The sequence below is a fragment of the Tupaia chinensis genome, unplaced genomic scaffold (genome assembly GCF_000334495.1).
Source record: "Tupaia chinensis unplaced genomic scaffold, TupChi_1.0 Scaffold143651_1, whole genome shotgun sequence".
Taxonomy (NCBI): domain Eukaryota; kingdom Metazoa; phylum Chordata; class Mammalia; order Scandentia; family Tupaiidae; genus Tupaia; species Tupaia belangeri.
In genome coordinates, this window is record NW_006203500.1 from 2270133 (window position 1) to 2289015 (window position 18883).

General features: G+C 46.1%; 1 protein-coding gene across 4 annotated transcripts in view; it reads right to left on the reverse strand.

Moving 5' to 3' along the window:
• ATXN10 (ataxin 10) overlaps positions 1-18883 on the reverse strand; it is a 229583-nt gene that overhangs the window by 32475 nt on the left and 178225 nt on the right. For 2 of the 4 annotated variants that reach the window (XM_006164634.3, XM_006164633.3), the window contains exon 11: positions 11249-11312. In XM_006164634.3, the coding sequence (XP_006164696.1) occupies positions 11249-11312 (64 nt within the window). Of the gene's footprint in view, positions 1-7834; positions 8330-9008; positions 9698-11248; positions 11313-18883 lie in introns of those variants that run through there. The other 2 variants (XR_003547215.1, XM_027766759.1) reach the window with 2 other exon arrangements.

Here is an 18883-nt window from a genome sequence, read left to right on the forward strand (position 1 = left end):
TTAGCAGGGCCCCAGGGGGGACTCGCCGAGCCCGGAAGGGCCCGGGACGTCCCGTGACCGGACGCAGCCTTGGCGTCCGGCCTGCCTCTGCCGCCGCCGCCGGCTTAGCAGGGCCCCAGGGGGGACTCGCCCAGCCCGGAAGGGCCCGGGACGTCCCGTGACCGGACGCAGCCTTGGCGTCCGGCCCCTCCTTGCACACTTTCTAAAGGACACACGTAACACATTCCTCTTGGGGACGTACCAAAGGACGGAGCAGCTCACAGGGCAAGTGCAGACACAGCCAAGTAGTTTTCTGAGCAATTATTCCAGCTCGTATCCCAGAGTGAGGCCGGCAATGTAGGACTCCTCCACATCCTCGCCATCACTTGAAATTGCCAGTGACTTTATTAGCCACCCTGGGGGGAGCTAGCTCCTTCTTCTGGGGTACATTTGCATGTCCCTGACGAATGACACTGAGCTATTTCCATGTGCTTACTGGTCACTGGATATCCTGTTTTATGAAGTGACATGTTAAGTCTGCCCATTTAAAAAAAGTGAACTGTTCATCTTCCCCTTGTTTTATAGAAGCCCTCATATTATGGATATCAGTCCTTCGTCAGATACCCATAATGTAATTATTTTTTAAAGTCTTTCTTGGGCCAGCTTTGTAGCCTGGTGGTTAGGAGACCCAGATCCCACATGGCCCACTAATCCCAGCCCCTGCAGCTTGAGAAACATGCAAGGCACAAATGCATGTGACAGTGTGTGTGTGTGTGTGCGTGTGTGTGCGCGCGTGAGCATGCATGTGTGTGTGCGTGCACACGCACACATGTGAATGTGTGTGTGTACAGTATGTGTCCAAAATCCGGACAGGATGGAGCAGCGGGACCCCACTGGGAAGGCTCTCTCTCTCACTCTGTCTCTACATGTCTCTCTAGTGAGCACATGCATTCTCTGGCAAGAAAAAAGAAACTAAAGTTTTCTTTTATAGTTAGTTTTTTCAGTTAGGTTTATTTTATTTTTTTTTAAGAGAGATTTTTGCTATAGGGCCCATGCCCTAACTGGAGAGACAGACAGAAGTGAGAAATCACCTCATAGGGCAGATGGCCACACAACAATCCCTTCTCCGCAGTCCCTTTTCCTCCATTCTCTTCTCAGGATCTTGGGCATGCATGCAGAAGTGCCCTTTTTTTTTGTTTGTTTGTTTGTTTGTTTGTTTGGTCCAAACAGGACTTTTTGTCACTATTAAAAGTCTGAACTTTAAACGGATTCTTGGACTGGTGGTTCATATCCATCAGCTCGTTCAACTTTGGCACCTGTCTCATCCCCAGTAGCTTTTCCAGAGCTGCTACCTTCCCCATGAAGCTCCATGAGTTTTCCCAGTTCAAATTTGAGCTTCTTCAGCATCTTGACTTTCCTGACAAAGACATCGTGGAGAGGGTAGATGGACTGGCAGGCCTTTTCTGTCTTTTCCGATGCTGTCTGGAATCAGTTTATCGACCACTTCTTTCAAGTCATTTGTCTGCACCTCCCGGGTCATGATTTCCATCATCTTTTTCCAGATTTGGCGGACCTGCTAATGCTGGGCAGAAGAAGTCTTCCGTATCTGATTGTTGCGTTTTTTAGTAAACCCAACACAGAAGAGACAAAGCAAATAATCGGTAGTCTTGACATCCACATGAGCTTCAATCATGGTCTGCCATTTTTTGACCATGGACCACATTTTGTCATGGGTGAGATCCATGCCATGGAAGTTAGTCAGGCAGTTTTTGCCCTGAACAGTAATTAGCTTGAATTTCCTAAATGTGACTTCATTGTTCTGCAGCTCTGCAAGGCTCACTTTAAACACATGGCCCTTAAGGCCGTCAGATGCAATTTTGGTTCCTTGAGTTCTGGTAACTAGTGTTTTCCCAGTATTTCTTATGGTGAACATAGGTGCTTCCACATCAGACCAATCCTTTTTTAGAAAATGGATCAACCACTTTCTTCTTGGCTCCCTTTTTGCCGCCTTTCATAAGGCACTTATTCTTGCCAACCGCCATGGTGCTACTCAGAGAGCCAAAAGGGCTGAAACAGAACTCGTGCAAGAACTTAGGCATCATGCCCAGTGTGGTTTTAAGCCACCAGGTCTAGGACTCGAACCCTGGTTGACTACGTGGGAGCTTAGTGATGTAACCATTATGCCATCTGCTGGTCCCTCAGTTAGGCTTTTTAATGTCTTGTTTAAGTAATATTTGTCCACTCCAAGGTAATAAACATATTCTCTGTGATTCCTTCCTTCTAGAAGCTCTTTTGTTTCACCATTCACACTGGGGTTTACAACTCATCTTGAATTACTATCTCTGGATGATAGGAGGAAGGGGTCTCAGGTTATTTCTCTCCATTATGGAAATTACATGGGTCCAGCAGCATTTATGGAAAAGATCATCCTTTCCTCATGGAAGTGAGATGGGCCCTGGTCGGTTATAAATCTGTCCCTGGACTCTCTACTCTGTTTTGGAAGTGCTATTTGAGTTTACCACTGACTCATACTGCAACCTAGTTGAAAATCTGCCTTTCTCACAAATCAATAACCATGATAGGGTATTTGTACAAGAACACATATTTGTTGAGAAGCCCTTCTCTGGCACTTCATAAACATGATGACATTTCATGTTCACTATGGCACTGTGGACATGTCCCACTTTGTGGGAAAGACTTACAGAGGTTAACTGAGGCACTTGGAAGTTAACAAGAGGCAGAGCTTGAACCTGGGCTGTCTAGCCCAAGCTGCCATCCCCACCACTACACCAAACTTCCTCGTGTCTACTGGGAAACACTGGTGATTATTCCTACAAACACTTGCATTTCTGTATTCAAATGAATTTGACTTTCCTACAAATGAATTCTACACAGAGAGAGAGAAAGAAAGAAAGGGAGCAAAGAAAACAGAAAAAAAAAAACCCAAACAATCCAGTTTGGACTTTCATTCTACCCCTGCCCCCCCCCAAAAAAAAACAATTAAAAAAAAAAACCCACATCAAGGACAACTGATCAAAACATAGATCAAAAAAGAATAAAAGAACAACATTTCAAATAAAGTTCAGCTGTTTCTATTTGGAAACAATAACAACAAAAAATCCCACTTGCCACAATAAACTGACAAATAAGAAATGGACTCTGGGAGTGACGCTGGAACTTTCCGATGGCACTGGCTACCATGTCATTACTGTGGGCACCCACAAGTGAGTGGGGAGGTGAACAGCTGGGCGCTGGCTGGCCTGGAGCCCTGAAGCAGCTTCAGCGAGGACAGTTCCAGAGTTACGCTCTGGCTCTCCTCGGAGCTGCTACCTATTCCTCAGAATTGCAAACCCCTGTCAGTCTCTCTGAGTGGCCTCCAAGAGAGGGAAGAGGAAGCCTTCCAACCCCATCCCTCCCCAGGGGGAGTTTCGGCTCTAGGCTGCTCTGGCAGGCTGGCCGGGAGTTCGGAGTCGGCAGGGTGACTGAGAATATGACATCTTTCACACAGTCCTGCCCACAGATTTCCCACAGAGAATGCGCTGCCGTCTGAAGGCGACACAGGCCATCCTCACCCCATGGAGGGCGTCCGTGCACATGGACAGGGTCAGTGACCAGAGTGCTCAGAGAACGGTGTTATATCATTAACTAATACTCAACACCAGCACTTACGCCTAGTCTAAGCATATCCAAAATAGCTATTGCTTTTAACACAAAACAGTGAACTTGAAAGTTCGAAAAAAAGCTTCGCTGGTGTTATTAGAAGAACAAAACAAATCTGAAATAATATCACTGCCAAACTAAAATTACTTAGTGCACAAACTTCAAAAGAACCCATGGGAGACCTTTTTCTAGAGCTTAAAACCACCTTCCCCCAAACACACACACACACACACACATATTCATATTACCAACTTGCTTCTATTTGTTTATTCACACATACATCTAGGATGCATTTACTGGGCATCTACCATGTGGAAACAGGAAAACAGTCCCTGTCTGCAAGGAGCTTAGTCTAGAAGGTAATCAGACATAAATACCCATAGATCTACGCACAAGCTGTGGTGAGCCGAGGAACAGACAGGTTCTGCCAGGGAACCGGCAGGGGTCTCTTACTCCAGGCTGCGGCTTGAGGAAGGCTCTACTGAGGAAGAGAACAGATGTCGGGCATGAAGGTGAGGACGACTCAGCTGGAAGAAGCTCAGGTGATGTGACTTGTGAACCACACAGACGATGGCTTTGACCTGAGAACTCAGAGCGAGCTGAGAAGAGCACAGTTGGCCCGGGCAGCATGAAGACTGAACGGCACTGCAGGTGGGAGAGGCAGGAGCGGAGTCTCACAGGACCTGAGGACGGAGACTCTATTCCAAGAGCAGTGGGCAGTCATGGAGCCTGTGTCACAGAGGCGTGTTGAGGAGGGCAGTGCGGGAGGGTCACAGAGGAATGGCCCTGTGTGGGTTTAGAAGGTCATTACACGGAGTGGGTGTGGAGTCAGAAGTCACTTGGACATGAGAAGAGGTGAGTTAGGAAGTCGCTGCTGAAGACGACAGGCCAGGGGTGACCAAAGTGTGGGCTGGATGGTGATGCCGGGAGAGGGAAGCAGAAAGACTTGGAAAAGGATCTGAAGAAAGAACCAAAATATGGTGGTGATCGAGATGCTAGAGAACAAAAGGAAGAGCACTGGGAATGGCTCAGCTCTGAGTGACCACGTGGGAGGAGCTGTCCCCTCTCAGAGGGAGGAGACATCTGTGAGGAAAGCTACTGACAGTCTGACCTCGGAAAGGCTGACCTGGGAATGTGGGAAGATATCCAAGCCCCATGTCATGTATACTAGTCTGAGCCTCAGAAGAGAGAACCTGTAGGTGAACGGGTGGTATTTAAAACTATGAGAACACTCAGAACAGAACGGCTTATTACCAGCTCTGCGGCCAGACTGGACCAAGCCATCACCATCTCTTTCTCTGGATGACTGCCAAAGACACCCCAGAGGCTTCCTGCCATTCTAGGGCCCCAGCAGAATGTTCTAGATGTAAATAGTGTTCCATAAACACTGGATAAATAAAGGAATGAATGGCGGATGAGGGAGAAGCCGCAGAGTAAGAAGAACATCCCCAGGCTCTGGAGTACCTGAGGCGCTGCAAAGTTTAAAGGGTGTATAGAAAAGCTGGCAAGGGGGAACCAGCAGTTAGCGAAATGGCTATGTCACTGGACTCCCACGTAGTCGACCGCAGTTCACATCCCGGACCCAGGGCTTAAAACTCACGCCAGGCGCACGCATGTGCGTGCGTGCCCAAGATCCTGAGAGGAGAATGGAGGAGAAGGGACTGCGGTGTGACCATCCCCCCTGGGGGGTGATTTCTCACTTTCTATCTATCTATCTCTGTCTGTCTGGTGAGCGCACGCGCCCTATAGCGAAAACCTCTCAAAAAGAAAAAAAAAGAAAAGAAAGTTGGAGAGGATCTACTTAAGTAGGGCCTTGAGGGCCTGGTCCAGGTATTTGAAAGAAAGGAAGGAAGGAAGGAAGGAAGGAAGGAAGAAAAGGAAGGAAGAAAAGCTGGCAAGGAAGGAGCTGAGGGGAGGAGGAGAGGTGAGAAAGCAAGGGAAGGCAGTGTCACTGCTGCGAACAAGAATGCAGCACACTTAGGAGAAGTGGTTAATTCTGTTGAATTATAAATTGTGTAAAGTTAATAACACAAGAACTTTAAGTACCCACTGACTTTGGCAAGACAGTGGTAACCGGTGACCATAAGTAGAAGATGAAGCTTATGAACACACACTTCTATCTCCATTCTCTTTTGAAGCCCCAGTGGATTTTCTTTTTTTGGGGGGGGTGGGGTGGGGGTGAGTAGAGGTTTTGGCCTTAGGGCAGGTGTGATGGTCAGAGACAGAAAGACAGAAGCAGTGAGAGGGAAAGTGAAAAATCACATCCTTTCCTCTGTTCTCCCCTGGGATCTTGTGCACGCATGCACATATGCCCGGTGTAAGTCTAAAGCCACCAGGTCCAGGACTCAACCACAGTGGCCAGGTGGGAGTCCAGCAATGTAACCGCTATGCCATCTGCTGCCCACCCCCCCACTGGATTTTTTAAAAAGGCACAAATCCATAAAGGTAATGTGCATCCTAACAATGAGAACAGCATGTGTAGAACATAGGCAAAAACTGACCAGAGGTTGGGTCATAAAGCAAGTCTTGATAAATTTCACAGGACAGAGGAAGCTGAGTGTGTGCTCTTTGATCACCATGCAATTACAGCAGAGGCTGATCTCTAAAAAATGAAACGGTATCAGCTGAAGATAATGTATGTAGTAATGTCTCTGTCTTCACTAATATGTACTGTAGTCATGGTTGGGAAAAACCATGCTGTACACTGTAAATTTAAAAAATATATAAATAATAAAAAATAAAATTAAAAAAAGCAATCAAGTCTAAAAGACAGAAAATTTTTGTTTAGAAACTAAGAAATTCATTTATAAATAATTCACAGGTCAAAAAGAAATCATAATAGAAATTAGGAAACACTTAAATGCATGACAATGAAATAGCACATATAAAAAATCCATGCAATGGAGTTAAAGTACAAAGAAAAGAACGAAAGTGAAAATTAATGATCCTAAATAAATGGACAGGTAGAACATGTTATGGGTTGAAAGACTCAGGATTACATGTCAACTTTTAGCAAATTCAGGTTAATCAATACAATTTCAATGAATAACTCAGTATGGGGAGGTTAAATGGTTTTAATTGGTGATTTTGCATGTATGAGTACATGTATGCATATATAAGCAGTCTTCAAAAAATTCATGGAAAATACACGCAATGAGAAAATTATGCAGAGATTTCAAAAGCTTTTTGCATTAAAAATTATGTTTTTCCACGAACTTCTCCCCTCAAATGTCTATACCCATGAGTGTGAATGTGACAGATAGGTTTTAAAACTTGTACACAAAAATACAAATGACTAAAAAGTATTTGGTTGTCGGAAATGCCATGAAGCATTTTTACACAGAAAAACATGTCATGACTTCCCACAGACCCAACAGTTATAACAGAAGGACTTACCTGACTGATACTAAGACATGCTGGGAAGCTACAGTAATTAAGACTGTGGGATTGGTGCAGAGACAGGCAAACAGATCAATGGAGAAGAATACAACCCAAAATAACATACCCAACTAGTGTGGACACTTGCCTTTTTTGATTAAAAAAAAAAAGTGACAAAAGCATGTTCATTTCAGAAAGTACGACTGAGACAACCATGTGTCCACATGAAAAGAATAGGAGGACACCCCTAGTCTACTCCATACACAGGAATCAACTCCAAATAAATTATAGACATATATGTAAAAGGTAAAATGATAAAGAATTCAAAGATAATCCAGATTATCATAATGACCTTGTGGCACAATATTCCTTAAACAGGGGACCACCAGTTAGCATAATGGCTACATCGCTGGACTCCCATGTAGTCGACCGCAGTTCGTGTCCTGGACCTGGTGGCTTAAAACTCATGCCAGGTACGCGTGTGTGTGTGCCCAAGATCCCAAGAGGAGAACGGAGGAGAAGGGACTGTGGCGTGGCCATCCCTCCTGGGGGCGTGATTTCTCGCTTTCTGTGTGTCTGTCTGGCGAGTGCACGCGCCCTATAGCAAAAACCTCTCAAAAAAAAAAAAAAAAAACACACACACACACACACACAAAAACAAACACCAGTATTTCTTAAACAAGATATATATATACATTATAAAACAAGAAACAAGAAATAAAACCCTAACCATAAAGAGGGACAGAACTGATTAAAAGTTAAGAACAACCATTATCAGAAAACAATACCTGTAGCTGACAAAGAACTTCTATCTAGACTATGTAAAGATCTGTTACAAATAAATGACTTGATGGAATTGGGAGAAGGTTTGACTGAGTACTCTGCGTACATATAAACACAACTCAAACGCAAATAAACACTTCCGGCCTGAGAACGTGGGCGACAGAAAACCGGATGGGGTCTCACTGCAGCGGAGCGGGAGGGCGGGAAAGCTCAGAGACACTGGTTACATCAAACACGATACATTAAGGAAGGGAGCAAAGTACATTATTACATGTGCACAAGCAGCTAGTGGAAGCAGCAGCTCTGAGAGTGAACTGAGAAGTACGGTTTCACGCCCTTGTTCTCCCTGTGAACACCTTTCACAATTAAAAAAAGCCACATGGAGGAGTCGGCGCTCCCTGTGCGCGTCACTTCCGGCGGCGCGGAACGGAGCGGAAAGTCCAACGGCCCGAGGAGCCACGTGCCCGAGCTTATTGTGCCCACTGTGATACACACCTCACCCCCGATTCTCCGTCCGTGAGAAGACACACTGCAGTGGTAGGAAACACAAAGGGAACGGGAAAGCCTACTATCAGAAATGGATGGGAGAGCAGGCGCAAAGCCTGACTGACGAAACCACCGTGCCTTTCAACAGGGAAGATCCTCCTCCTCCATTCTCTGCTCCTCCTCCTGCCGGGGCCATGATGGCACCTCCCCCAGTCTCCCAGGTCCTCCTGGCCCTGGCGTGATGCCAGCACCCCATATGGGGGGCCCTCCTCCTCCTGGGATGATGCCAGTAGGACCTGCTCCTGGAATGAGGCCACCATGGGAGGCCACATGCCAGGATGCTGGGCCCCCAATGATGAGATCTCCTGCCCAGGCCCATGATGGTGCCCACTCGGCCAGACGGATAAGGATGAAGGGAGGCCTCTTTATGTCAGTTTTATATTAACTTGTTCTACTTCACCAAGAGAGCCTGGTGCTGTGACTCTGGGTGTTTTCTAACAGCATGTCAAGGAAGACTTTCTTTCCCTTCCTATTAAAAAAAATGAAAAATAAGAGTAGTTTTGGAGGAGAGAAGTGAGACGAAAAAGTGCAGTTTTCATTTGTATTGTGAAATGAGAAAATGCTAAAACTGTCAACTGTTTTTTTTTTTTTAAAGCCACAAGGTGCATTATTTTCATGGATAAATAAATAAAAGAAAGAGAAAACACAGAAGGAAAAGATGAGAGTGACTGGGAGGTGAGAGGTAGTTAAGGCAACCAGGTAATTCTCTGGAACCTGTCAGTGAACAGCAGCAGCCTGACAGCAGGAAAGAAGTCTATGGTCTTATCTACAGGATAAGGTGACGTCTGTGATGTGCCTCAGGTCTGTTTGTGCTGGGAAGGCCAGATGCTACTTTATGACTCCCATCAGAGAGCTGAAACTCAGGCCACGGCGTTTTCTCACTTGTGAGTACTCCACCATCACTGACTCCCTTTGTGCTGGAGTTTCCGTTTGCACCTATCTTGTCATACATGCTTCATGTACCTTTAGACTCTGGCAGGCTTAATAAGTAGCACTCTAAAGACCGCATGCACCTAACAGAAACGTACCTGTTGTACTTGTTTATCTTTTACCAACTCACAGGAGAGTCAAGGATTTTACAATGCTTCATTAATTACCATTATAAAAGGCAGTTATCCACACATGTCCCGATACATCTTGAATCTTAGTAATCTGAGTAATACCTCTGCACATGAACACATCTGTATGGCTTCCCTGCATGTGTTCTGACCCCGTGCAACTCACAGAAGGCAGTACAGAAAAGCCCCCGCCAGGGGCTATCACGGCTTGAATTCTGGTCCTGGCCTTCAGGGCGAGTCACTGAGAAGCCCAGTTTATTCCCTCATCTGCAAAATGGGGATGATAGTATCTGCTTCATGGTGCTGTCAAGATTAATACGGAATGAGGACTACATAACATTTTCATGAAAACAGTTATGGGAAGGAGGATTCGGAAGTGAAAGAGGTGAGGGCGTGAATTGCACCGGCATAAGTCCTACAGTGAGCTCGTGTGCAACAGCCTTTTTGTATTCGGGTTTTGCTAACAGACAAGCTCAGTGATGAAAACACTTCTACTCGAGAAGGGGAAGATATGATGAAAACACTTCTACTCGAGAAGGGGAAGATAAAGTGAATGGTGGAGAAGCGAATCTTCCCAACAAATCATCTCTCATTAAGAAATCCAATGTCTGTAAGCATGCCTGAACATCCTTGCACCGTTTTCCTGTGACTGAAGCTTTCTTCTTTTTCTGGTTCCTTTTGGGAGGCTAGAAAACGTCAAAACTCTCCAGTGAGTGCAGCCGGCAGTAGCTGACTCATGCACAGTACCCCAATTTTGTTCTACCTCAAAGAGGAGCCTTCTGAGGCTGTTTATCTTCCTGACTCATCTTAACAGCTACAGCCTTCTTTAAAAAAAGGATTTTCCTATCGCTAATCAGTATTGTTAAACAACAGTATCGTTAGTACAAGTAAGCATCTCTACTTACTCTGAAACACAGGATTCTCAGCTGTTCCTTTCCTCACCGTGGCAGAAGCCAAATAAGGGGTATTTCACTTTTACAACGTCCCTCCCCGTCAGCCTCCCCATTCCCCAGCTTCGCTGCTCTGCCTCCCAAAGTCCTTTTGATGGCCTTATTCACCTTCCCTGGTGCACTGAGTACAAGGCCATGAAGTGGCCAGGGAAAGGACGGGGCTGAGCTTGGCCCTTACCAGGGAAGTTCTTGAAGTTAAACAGTAGGCTTTATCTCAGATCTAACCAGGTTGTCCCTGTTCCTGTGACTCATCACTGTCGTAGGCCAGTTTTGTACAGTGCAGCGAATTGGTGGAGAGATAGGAAATAAGCAAGGTCCTGGCAGAGCGCCCTCCAAGGGTGGCCAACCCAAGTGAAGGCAAGAGCCAGAGAACTCAGCTTCAGTAACAGAAGGGTGCAACACAGACCCCTTCACAAACGAGAATTCAGTGCCACTGAAACAATTCTTCCTATGGCTAAGGAGCCGGCCCGCCTCATGTTTCATTGCCCAACTACTGTTCAAACAGTTCTTCTGAAGGACTGGACACTCAGAATCTCCAGAGTAAAAAAGGAAAAGAAAGCGCAGAATTTTTTGTATTCACACCAAGGACCACACACCACTGAGGAAAGGTGACCGAGTGACACAGGGCTTTGGCTGAGTCGCCTCGGCCCAGAGCTGTGAGATGTCTTCTAGTAGCGAGCTGGTGTGGGACACCTCAGCCCATTCACCTGGAACATGAGCTTACTATACTGCAAAGGTCATGGGGTGACATTTCTGAATCCCAACTGGGAGGAAGTGGTTTGGTTCTTCGGAACGAGCAGGTAAGCCCGCCAGCCAGCTACAGACTGAACGAACTACAGGAAGGGACACATTCTGGTCATACAGGCATACACAGAGGCTCACATGGAAGGATACACGGGTTACTGCCATCCAGGCCGCAGCCATCCAGGATCAGTGGAATGCCGTCCAGTTCATTTACCTAGGAAGAGAGAAGATAAGTCACACAATGAAACAGCCCAGCTAGGGTCAGAGATCATGGACTTGTTCCTCTTTTTATTTCCTTACACGGTGTTATCATGTTTGTACAATTATCCAAGATGTTTCTACTGAGTTGTCCAGAAAGTCATAAGGCATTTTTGTATAGAAAAAAATATGTGGTGACGTTGCCGACAACCAGTATCAGCCCTGAAATACTTAAAGAACAGACCTATTTGGCCCCTCTGTGGTGGCACAGGTCATAGGGTGCTGCAATGTGTTGTGGGAGCCACCAGGAAAGGTTGGGGTTCAGATGCTCAATAAGCTCGTGGGCACACCCACCTGTGGAGATGGCTTTTGGAAGTCTGGGGTGAAGATCACGGCAAGGTGAAACCCTCCTGGGAATCCCTGTGTGAGTCTGACTGTCATTCTCTCGCACCCGTTAGTAAGTAAACAGACCAGGGACCACTAGATGGCATAATGGTTATGTTACTGGACTCCCACGTAGCCAACCGCAGTGTGGGTTCTGGACTTGGTGGCTTAAAACTCACACCAGGCGCGTGTGCATGCATGCCCAAAATCCTAAGAAGCAAATGAAGGAGAAGGGATTGTAGCATGGCCATCCGCCCTGGGGGGTAATTTCTCACCTGTTTTCTCTCTGTCTCTCTGGTGAATACACATGCCCTATAGCAAAAATCTTAAAAAAAAAAAAAAGGCATGCAAATGAAAAGTGATACTTTTTACCCTTCCCTAAAATGTTGGTACAATTGGATAGCCATATAAAAAGGGAAAAAGTAGATCACTTCCTAACATTATTCACTGGGATGAACTCTAAACAAACTTCAAACAAAAAATTTAAATTTAAAGATGAATAAAACACCAGTACTGTAAGAACATATGAGTGGATTCCGTTTCTAAGCTTGGAATAGGAAAAGCTTTCCTAAGTGTATTCAAAATCTAGGAACAATGTGGAAAACATTTTTTTTTTTTTTGGAGAGATTTTCACTGTAGGGCGCGTGCGCTTGCCAGACAGACAGATAGAGACATAGAGACAGAAAGCGAGAAATCACCCCCCCAGGGGGGATGGTCACACCGCAATCCCTTCTCCTCCATTCTCCTCTCGGGATCTTGGGCACGCACGCACACGCACCCGGCGTGAGTTTTAAGCCACCGGGTCCGGGACATGAACCGCGGTCGACTATGTGGGAGTCCAGCGACATAGCCATTACACTAACTGCTGGTTCCCAATGTGGAAAACATTTTAAAATTTGACTAAATTTTTTAAAGAGGGAGGTTGGGTCAGCTCAGTAGGGCAGAAGCTATAGGAGCCAGATTGAAAAGCTGGCCCTGGTGGCCTGAAAAACATGCCAGGCGCACATGTGTTATGTCCAAAATCCTGATGCTGAAGAGGAATGGAAGAAAAAGGACTGCAGAGTGGCCACGTCCATTGGGGGCACGCATGTGCCTGTGTTCCTTCTCTGGCAAGCACACACCCACCCTCTGGCAATTAAAAAACAAAGCAAATGAAAATTGGAAAAATTATTTCTAAGATAGCACATCCCTGTAAGATATTTGCAGAGGATTAGTATCTTACTATATGAGTGTACTCAAAACTTTTGTGGAAAAATGAAATTTAAGTATGGAAGTTTATTCTAGTGCAAAAAATCCTGAAATCCATGCATCGTTTTTTTCATATTATGTATTTCCATAAGCTTTCTGAAATCCCTTGTATAAAGATCTTGTAAAAATTTAAACACCAACGAGGAAATAGAAAATGGATACAACTATGTGGATAGAAATGGCACAGACAAATAAAGATGACTATAATGGTACCAGAATGTGCTTAACCTCATTCATGGTAAGAGAAAGACAAACTATAATTACACAGAGTATTTTTCACCTGTAGACTGGCTGATGACCACACCCGACTAGCAAGGCTACAGGGAAACAGGCGCTGCTCTTGAGCTGTCGGGAATGATAGCCGGTGCACCCCCATGCACTGTGGAGGGGAACTGAGCAGTATGAGCAAAATCACACCTGGATTTACTCTCTGACCTGGCAATCCCATTCGAGGCTATTGCTTAAACATACGCCAGCACCTGGACTCGTGTCTGGCATAAGACTGTTCATTGCAGCACAGTTTATTTGTTAGTAACAATATTATTGATATATAATTCACATACCATAAAATCTAAACCCCTTAAAAGTGTTCAGTTCAGTGGTTTTAGTATACGTAAAACTGTATAATCATTACCATTCTCTAATTTCAGAAGTTTTTTTAGAAATTTGTCTATTTCTTGAGACATAGACAGAGCCCCCAACGGGCACACCTGTGTGTTGAAGGCAACCCAGGATCCAAACCCAGGGCCTCCCGTAACGAGCCGTGGCACCTACCACCCGCATCAATGTACTGGGCCTCACCGTAGCTCTCATGTGTGTTTCTCTGACAAGTGACGCTGCTGACTGCAGCACAATTTATGGTAACAGAGGTCCTGAAAACAGCTCAGGTGCCCACTTAGACAAGGCCTGCTCGATAAACTATGGCACAAATACAAGAGACTTCCACCTAGCAGTGAAATGAATGAAGACCACTGATGTACTGCTCTGGAGTGGTCACCAGGATATTATGATAAGTGACAAAAGCAATGTGCAGAAGAGGCTTCTGTGTGAGGGAGAACTATATATTTTAAAAATATGTATTCTGTAAGAGAGATATAGAAGGGTTAAACTAGAAACAAATAATGGTTATCTACAAGGTGAAGAAAATAGGAATAGAGACTCTGAATGTAACTTTGGAATCTTGTCTATTTTACCTATTTTCAAAAAATCAAATTTAAGGGGCCAGCAGATGGTATAATGGTTTCATTGCTGGACTCCCACGTGGTTGACCGCGGTTCAAGTCTGGACACGGCAGCTTAAAAGTCATGCTGGGTGCGTGTGTGTACGTGCCCAAAATCCCCAGAGGAGGATGGAGGAGAAGGGATTGCGGTGTGGCCATTCCCCCAGAGGATGATTTCTTGCTTTCTGTCTCTGTCTCTCTGGCAAGTGCACATCCCCTATAGCAAAAGTCTCTCTTAAAAAAAATAAAATAAAATTTGAAGTTATAAAAACAAGCAGAAACAAATAAATCCAATGGAATATAAAACAAAGGAAAAATATTTCACATAATTAAAACAGTATTTTGACTTTACAAGTTAAAGTACTGTTGGCTCCATTTTGTAGGTAAAGGAAGCGAGGCTCAGAAGTGAGCACCCTTCCTGTGGCCCCTTGGCTGACATGTGTTGTTGGAAGTGTGGTTGGGGAACAGTCTGTCTGCAGGGGAACTGAGAGCAGCAGCTGAGGGACTGCTGGCAAGTCAGCTGTTACCATGTCTCTGAAACTTAAAGTTTGGACTCGAATTCTATACTTTTTTTAAAAAAATGTATTTTTCTAGTAACTCATTTTATGATATTTTATAAAAGTACTGGCTCAGGATGGTTTGGGGGAAAGCTAACTGGCTTTTCACCACAGGTAACTGAGAAGCACTGGCATGAAGGGTCAGACCACTACAGGGGCTGGTCCGGGAAGGCTCACGTGTTCAGGAAGCCGGGCGGGGAGGCATTATGGACACACTGGCAGTTGGCCCCACCGAGGACTATATCCAGCGCGTCCCCCCGCAGCCCTCACAGCCCCGGTTCTCGCTCAGTGACCTGCCTGCATCTGCCAGCAGGACAGAGGCCAACAGTGCAGTTAATTTCACGGGGAAAAGGCAGCAACCACCAAGTGGATTTGCCTTGCAATGGCTATTGGGGTGGACAAGAAAGGTGAAGAAAGGGGCAGTGGCAGGTGATCCTCGCCAACTCTCCGCAAACGGGCGCACTAAGCCTGGCTGGAGCACAGGTGTGTCCTTTTGTAGACGGAAGCTGGTTTTTACACTCATGGTCTGGTTTAGCTAGTGGGACAGCAGCATGGGGCTCATGGGAGGTCCCCCTAGAGAAGTGACAACTCGCTAAAGATAAGGACCAGGAATTAAATGACAGGGGCTGTGGAGAGTGTTGGGGAAGGGCAGGGCGTGTCTGAGAGCATGTTCAAGAAGCAACAAGGAGGGACCAGCAGTTAGCGTAATGGCTATGTCACTGGACTCCCAGGTAGTCGACCCCAGTTCATGTCCTGGACCTGGTGGCTTAAACTCATGCCAGGCACGTGTGCATGTGTGCCCAAGGTCCCGAAAGGAGAATGGAGAAGGGATTGCGGCATGGCCATCCCCCCGGGGTAGTGATTTCTATTTTTCTATCTCTCTGTCTCTCTGTCTTTCTAGCAAGCGCACAAGCCCTATAGTGAAAACCTCTCCCCAAAAAGAAGAAGTAAGGAGGAGAGAGCACAGAACTGAGGAGAGCGGGAGCTCTGTGGGGCCAGGCAGCTGGGCCAAGCCTAACTGTGACCCCTGCGGCCCTGGGCCAGTCATGGAGCCCATGAGACTTTCCTCACCTGTCCATCGGGAGGGCAGGGTGACTGTGAGTGTGGAGATGTGTTAGCACACAGCGAGTGCTCAGAGAGCCCCAGAGTAGCAGCAGGAACTGGTCACATTTGTTACTCTGGGGGTTGGCTCAGCTGGCTGGGCAGGGAGCCAGGCAGGAACTCCCAAAGACAGCAGGGCACTAGAGGAAACTTCCACCAAGCTGAATTTGTAGTGCCTCTCTTCATCAGGTGACATTATTACTTTATTTCAAAAAGCAGGATTTGGGGTAAGTACAAAATAAAAGTATTCAGGAATTACTCAGTGCAATAAATAAATACATAAATAACAAAAACACCTCACTTCCTTGGAAAAGCAAAAGTAGACTTAATGAAATATGTTAAAGATTTTCATTGAAGGAGATGAAATTACACACACACACACACACACACACACACACACACACACAAACCCTGGTACTAATCAGGCAAACGAAGGTGAATGAAAGATTCTAAAAATCATCGTCCTGCCAGAGCTGTGGGTGAGCTGAAGGCATATGCAGAACGGGAACTTCTCATTTCCAGGGCAGCATTCTGAAAGGGTACAAATAACTTTGCACAGAAATTAATTAAATGTTTATGACATAAATGACTCATTCTCAACAGGGATGACAGTGACAGTATGACAAACCCATAATTATACATTTAAGAATGAACACAGGCTGGGGCTGGCAGGTGGTGTGGTAGTTGAGATGCTGGACTCCCATGTGGCAGCTTGCTTGCTCACTTTCTATCTCTCTCTAGTCTCTCTGTCTCTGGTGGGTATGTGTACCCTAAAGTAAATTAAAATAATAATGATAAATAAATAGTTCTTTTTTAAAAAAAGAATGAACACAGGCTAAACGTCACCGGAGGGAGGAGCCATCACTGCCACACCTTCACAAGGGAGGCTGAGAATTTTGTTATTACAAAGCTCAAGTTTATTACGTCTGGGGCAGGGGAGAACAATTAGGAAATTAACAAGTTTCCTTCTGTTAGCACTCCATAAAATGAGGAAGTTGTTTGTTTCTTTACCTAACATGTCGGGAACTGATTCCAGACCCATGTAATGTAAGGAATGAGTCACGGGCTGAGGTCCAGGGCAGAAGCCAAGTGCAGTCAGCACTCCCCGGGGCGGAGACTGGGGCGCATCTCCATCTCCAAGCCTGGGCTACACAGGCCAACACAGAGCCTCCGGAGAGGGCACAGGACGGTTAACTGACTTCTAACTCTTCCTCACATCAACCAGCAGTGTCAGAGAACACTCTCTTCAAAATGTACAAGCCCAACTCTAGGAATATCTCAGTTCCTCTGGGAAAATATATCAGATTGACAGAAAATAGCACTTCAATTATTGAGGCTGCCTAAACATCAAATGGTAAATCCAAATAGAAAACCTGAAGGAAGACAAAAGCACAATTCCAAAGCGGGACGCCGACTGCTATTTAAACATGTGTTGAGTCAAGCCTAATGACATTTGGTAAAAATGTCATTACACAGCTCCTCAACACACACATGCAGACACAGGGACCACCAGAACCCGAGTGCAGGAGTGAGTACATGACCAACGTGGGGTGGCAATGTCCAGACACGGTTCTCTCTAGGGCTGACACCATGCCCCAGTGAGCTCACGACTTGGACAGACTGAAGCCCAGAGGGGGCTGCTGTGTGAACAGACCACGTGCAAGGCATGCGGAAGCACCGGGTTCCAGAGGACACTCAATCACCACCTATCCTGTACAGAGGGGACACGGATGCTCTGAGCGCCAGACAGACCTACAGGAGACTTCTAGCTCAGTCTTCGGCGACGTGACCTTGGGAGGTTTCTGAACCTCACTGTTAAGTGGAGATCTGCTTACATAGATGGAACAAGAAGGCCATCCTGCCTCCTCCAGCCACAGCTGGGGTTACATGAGAATGCTTTCAGCAAGCTGCCCAGCATGCCATGAGAACACAGGATGGCAGCAAGCTAGGCTGGCACTATTTGCCCATGGTTCTCCAAATGCAAAGGTTTCCTTTACCATTCACACTTGGAAAGGGCAGGGTGCTGCCACCTCTCACCCATCACCCGTGGTCCTTCACCAGAGTTGGCTGTAGAGAGATGGCACGTACCAGCACTGGTTATCTGGGAGATGTGGGTTACTCTACGCTAGGGCCTGCTGTCCTTCCTGTCTTGGGATCTGGGTGTGCCTCTGGGTGACCAAGTTCTAGCATACTTTTCTGCTGGCTTTTGACTTACACAGCAATTCCGAATCTCCGAAAAATAAAGTGCACCTTTCTCTCATGGAATCTACTCCCTCGTGGTGTGTGCAGCGCATGACGATCAAGTGGCTGCGCCGTCCCGACGCCAGAGAAAGGGTGAGTGGTGTGACTCAAGAAACAACGGGAAAGGGGTACCTGCACTCTGCAGACACACTGCCTAGAGCTAGCACTCAAAGCAAAAGCCTAGGCCAGTAGTCCTCTATCTTGGCTCAGAGTTATAATCACTTGGGGAGGTTAAAGTGCCAGCGCTGAGGTCCCAATCCCAGAAGGAAATGAATCCCTGATTCTGGGCACTAGTATTTTAGACTAACTTTCCAGGGGAGAACTTCAGATCTATCCAAAGCCACAGAGCAAGCATCTGAATGCACGTCTGCAAGGTGCCTGCGAACCCCTGAAGAAATTCCTAAGCTAAATACGCTGCCCTCTGCACTCTGCCCCCACGTGATTTGTTTCGTTTGCTTCTGAAATGCACTGCATTGAGTTATGACTTACGTGCACTAAACCGCAGCTGCACCTTTGTAGCCACCGCTCAATCAAGGCACAGAACATTTCCATCACCCCAAAAGGTTTCTTGTGCACCTCTGCCATCTCCACTTCTCATCACCACCAGCCTTATGTAACCACTGAAGGGCTCTCTGACACCTTAAGTATATTCTGTGTGTTCTATAACACAAATGAGACTGTTTCCAAAGAAGGCTCTCACCCATGCTCTTCCATGCATTGGCTGTTTATTTCCATTATGAATATACCACCGTTCATTTAGCCACTCACACGATGAACATCTGGGCTGATTCCAGCTTTACCAGTAGAACAGAGATACTATAAACATTTGTGCCCATG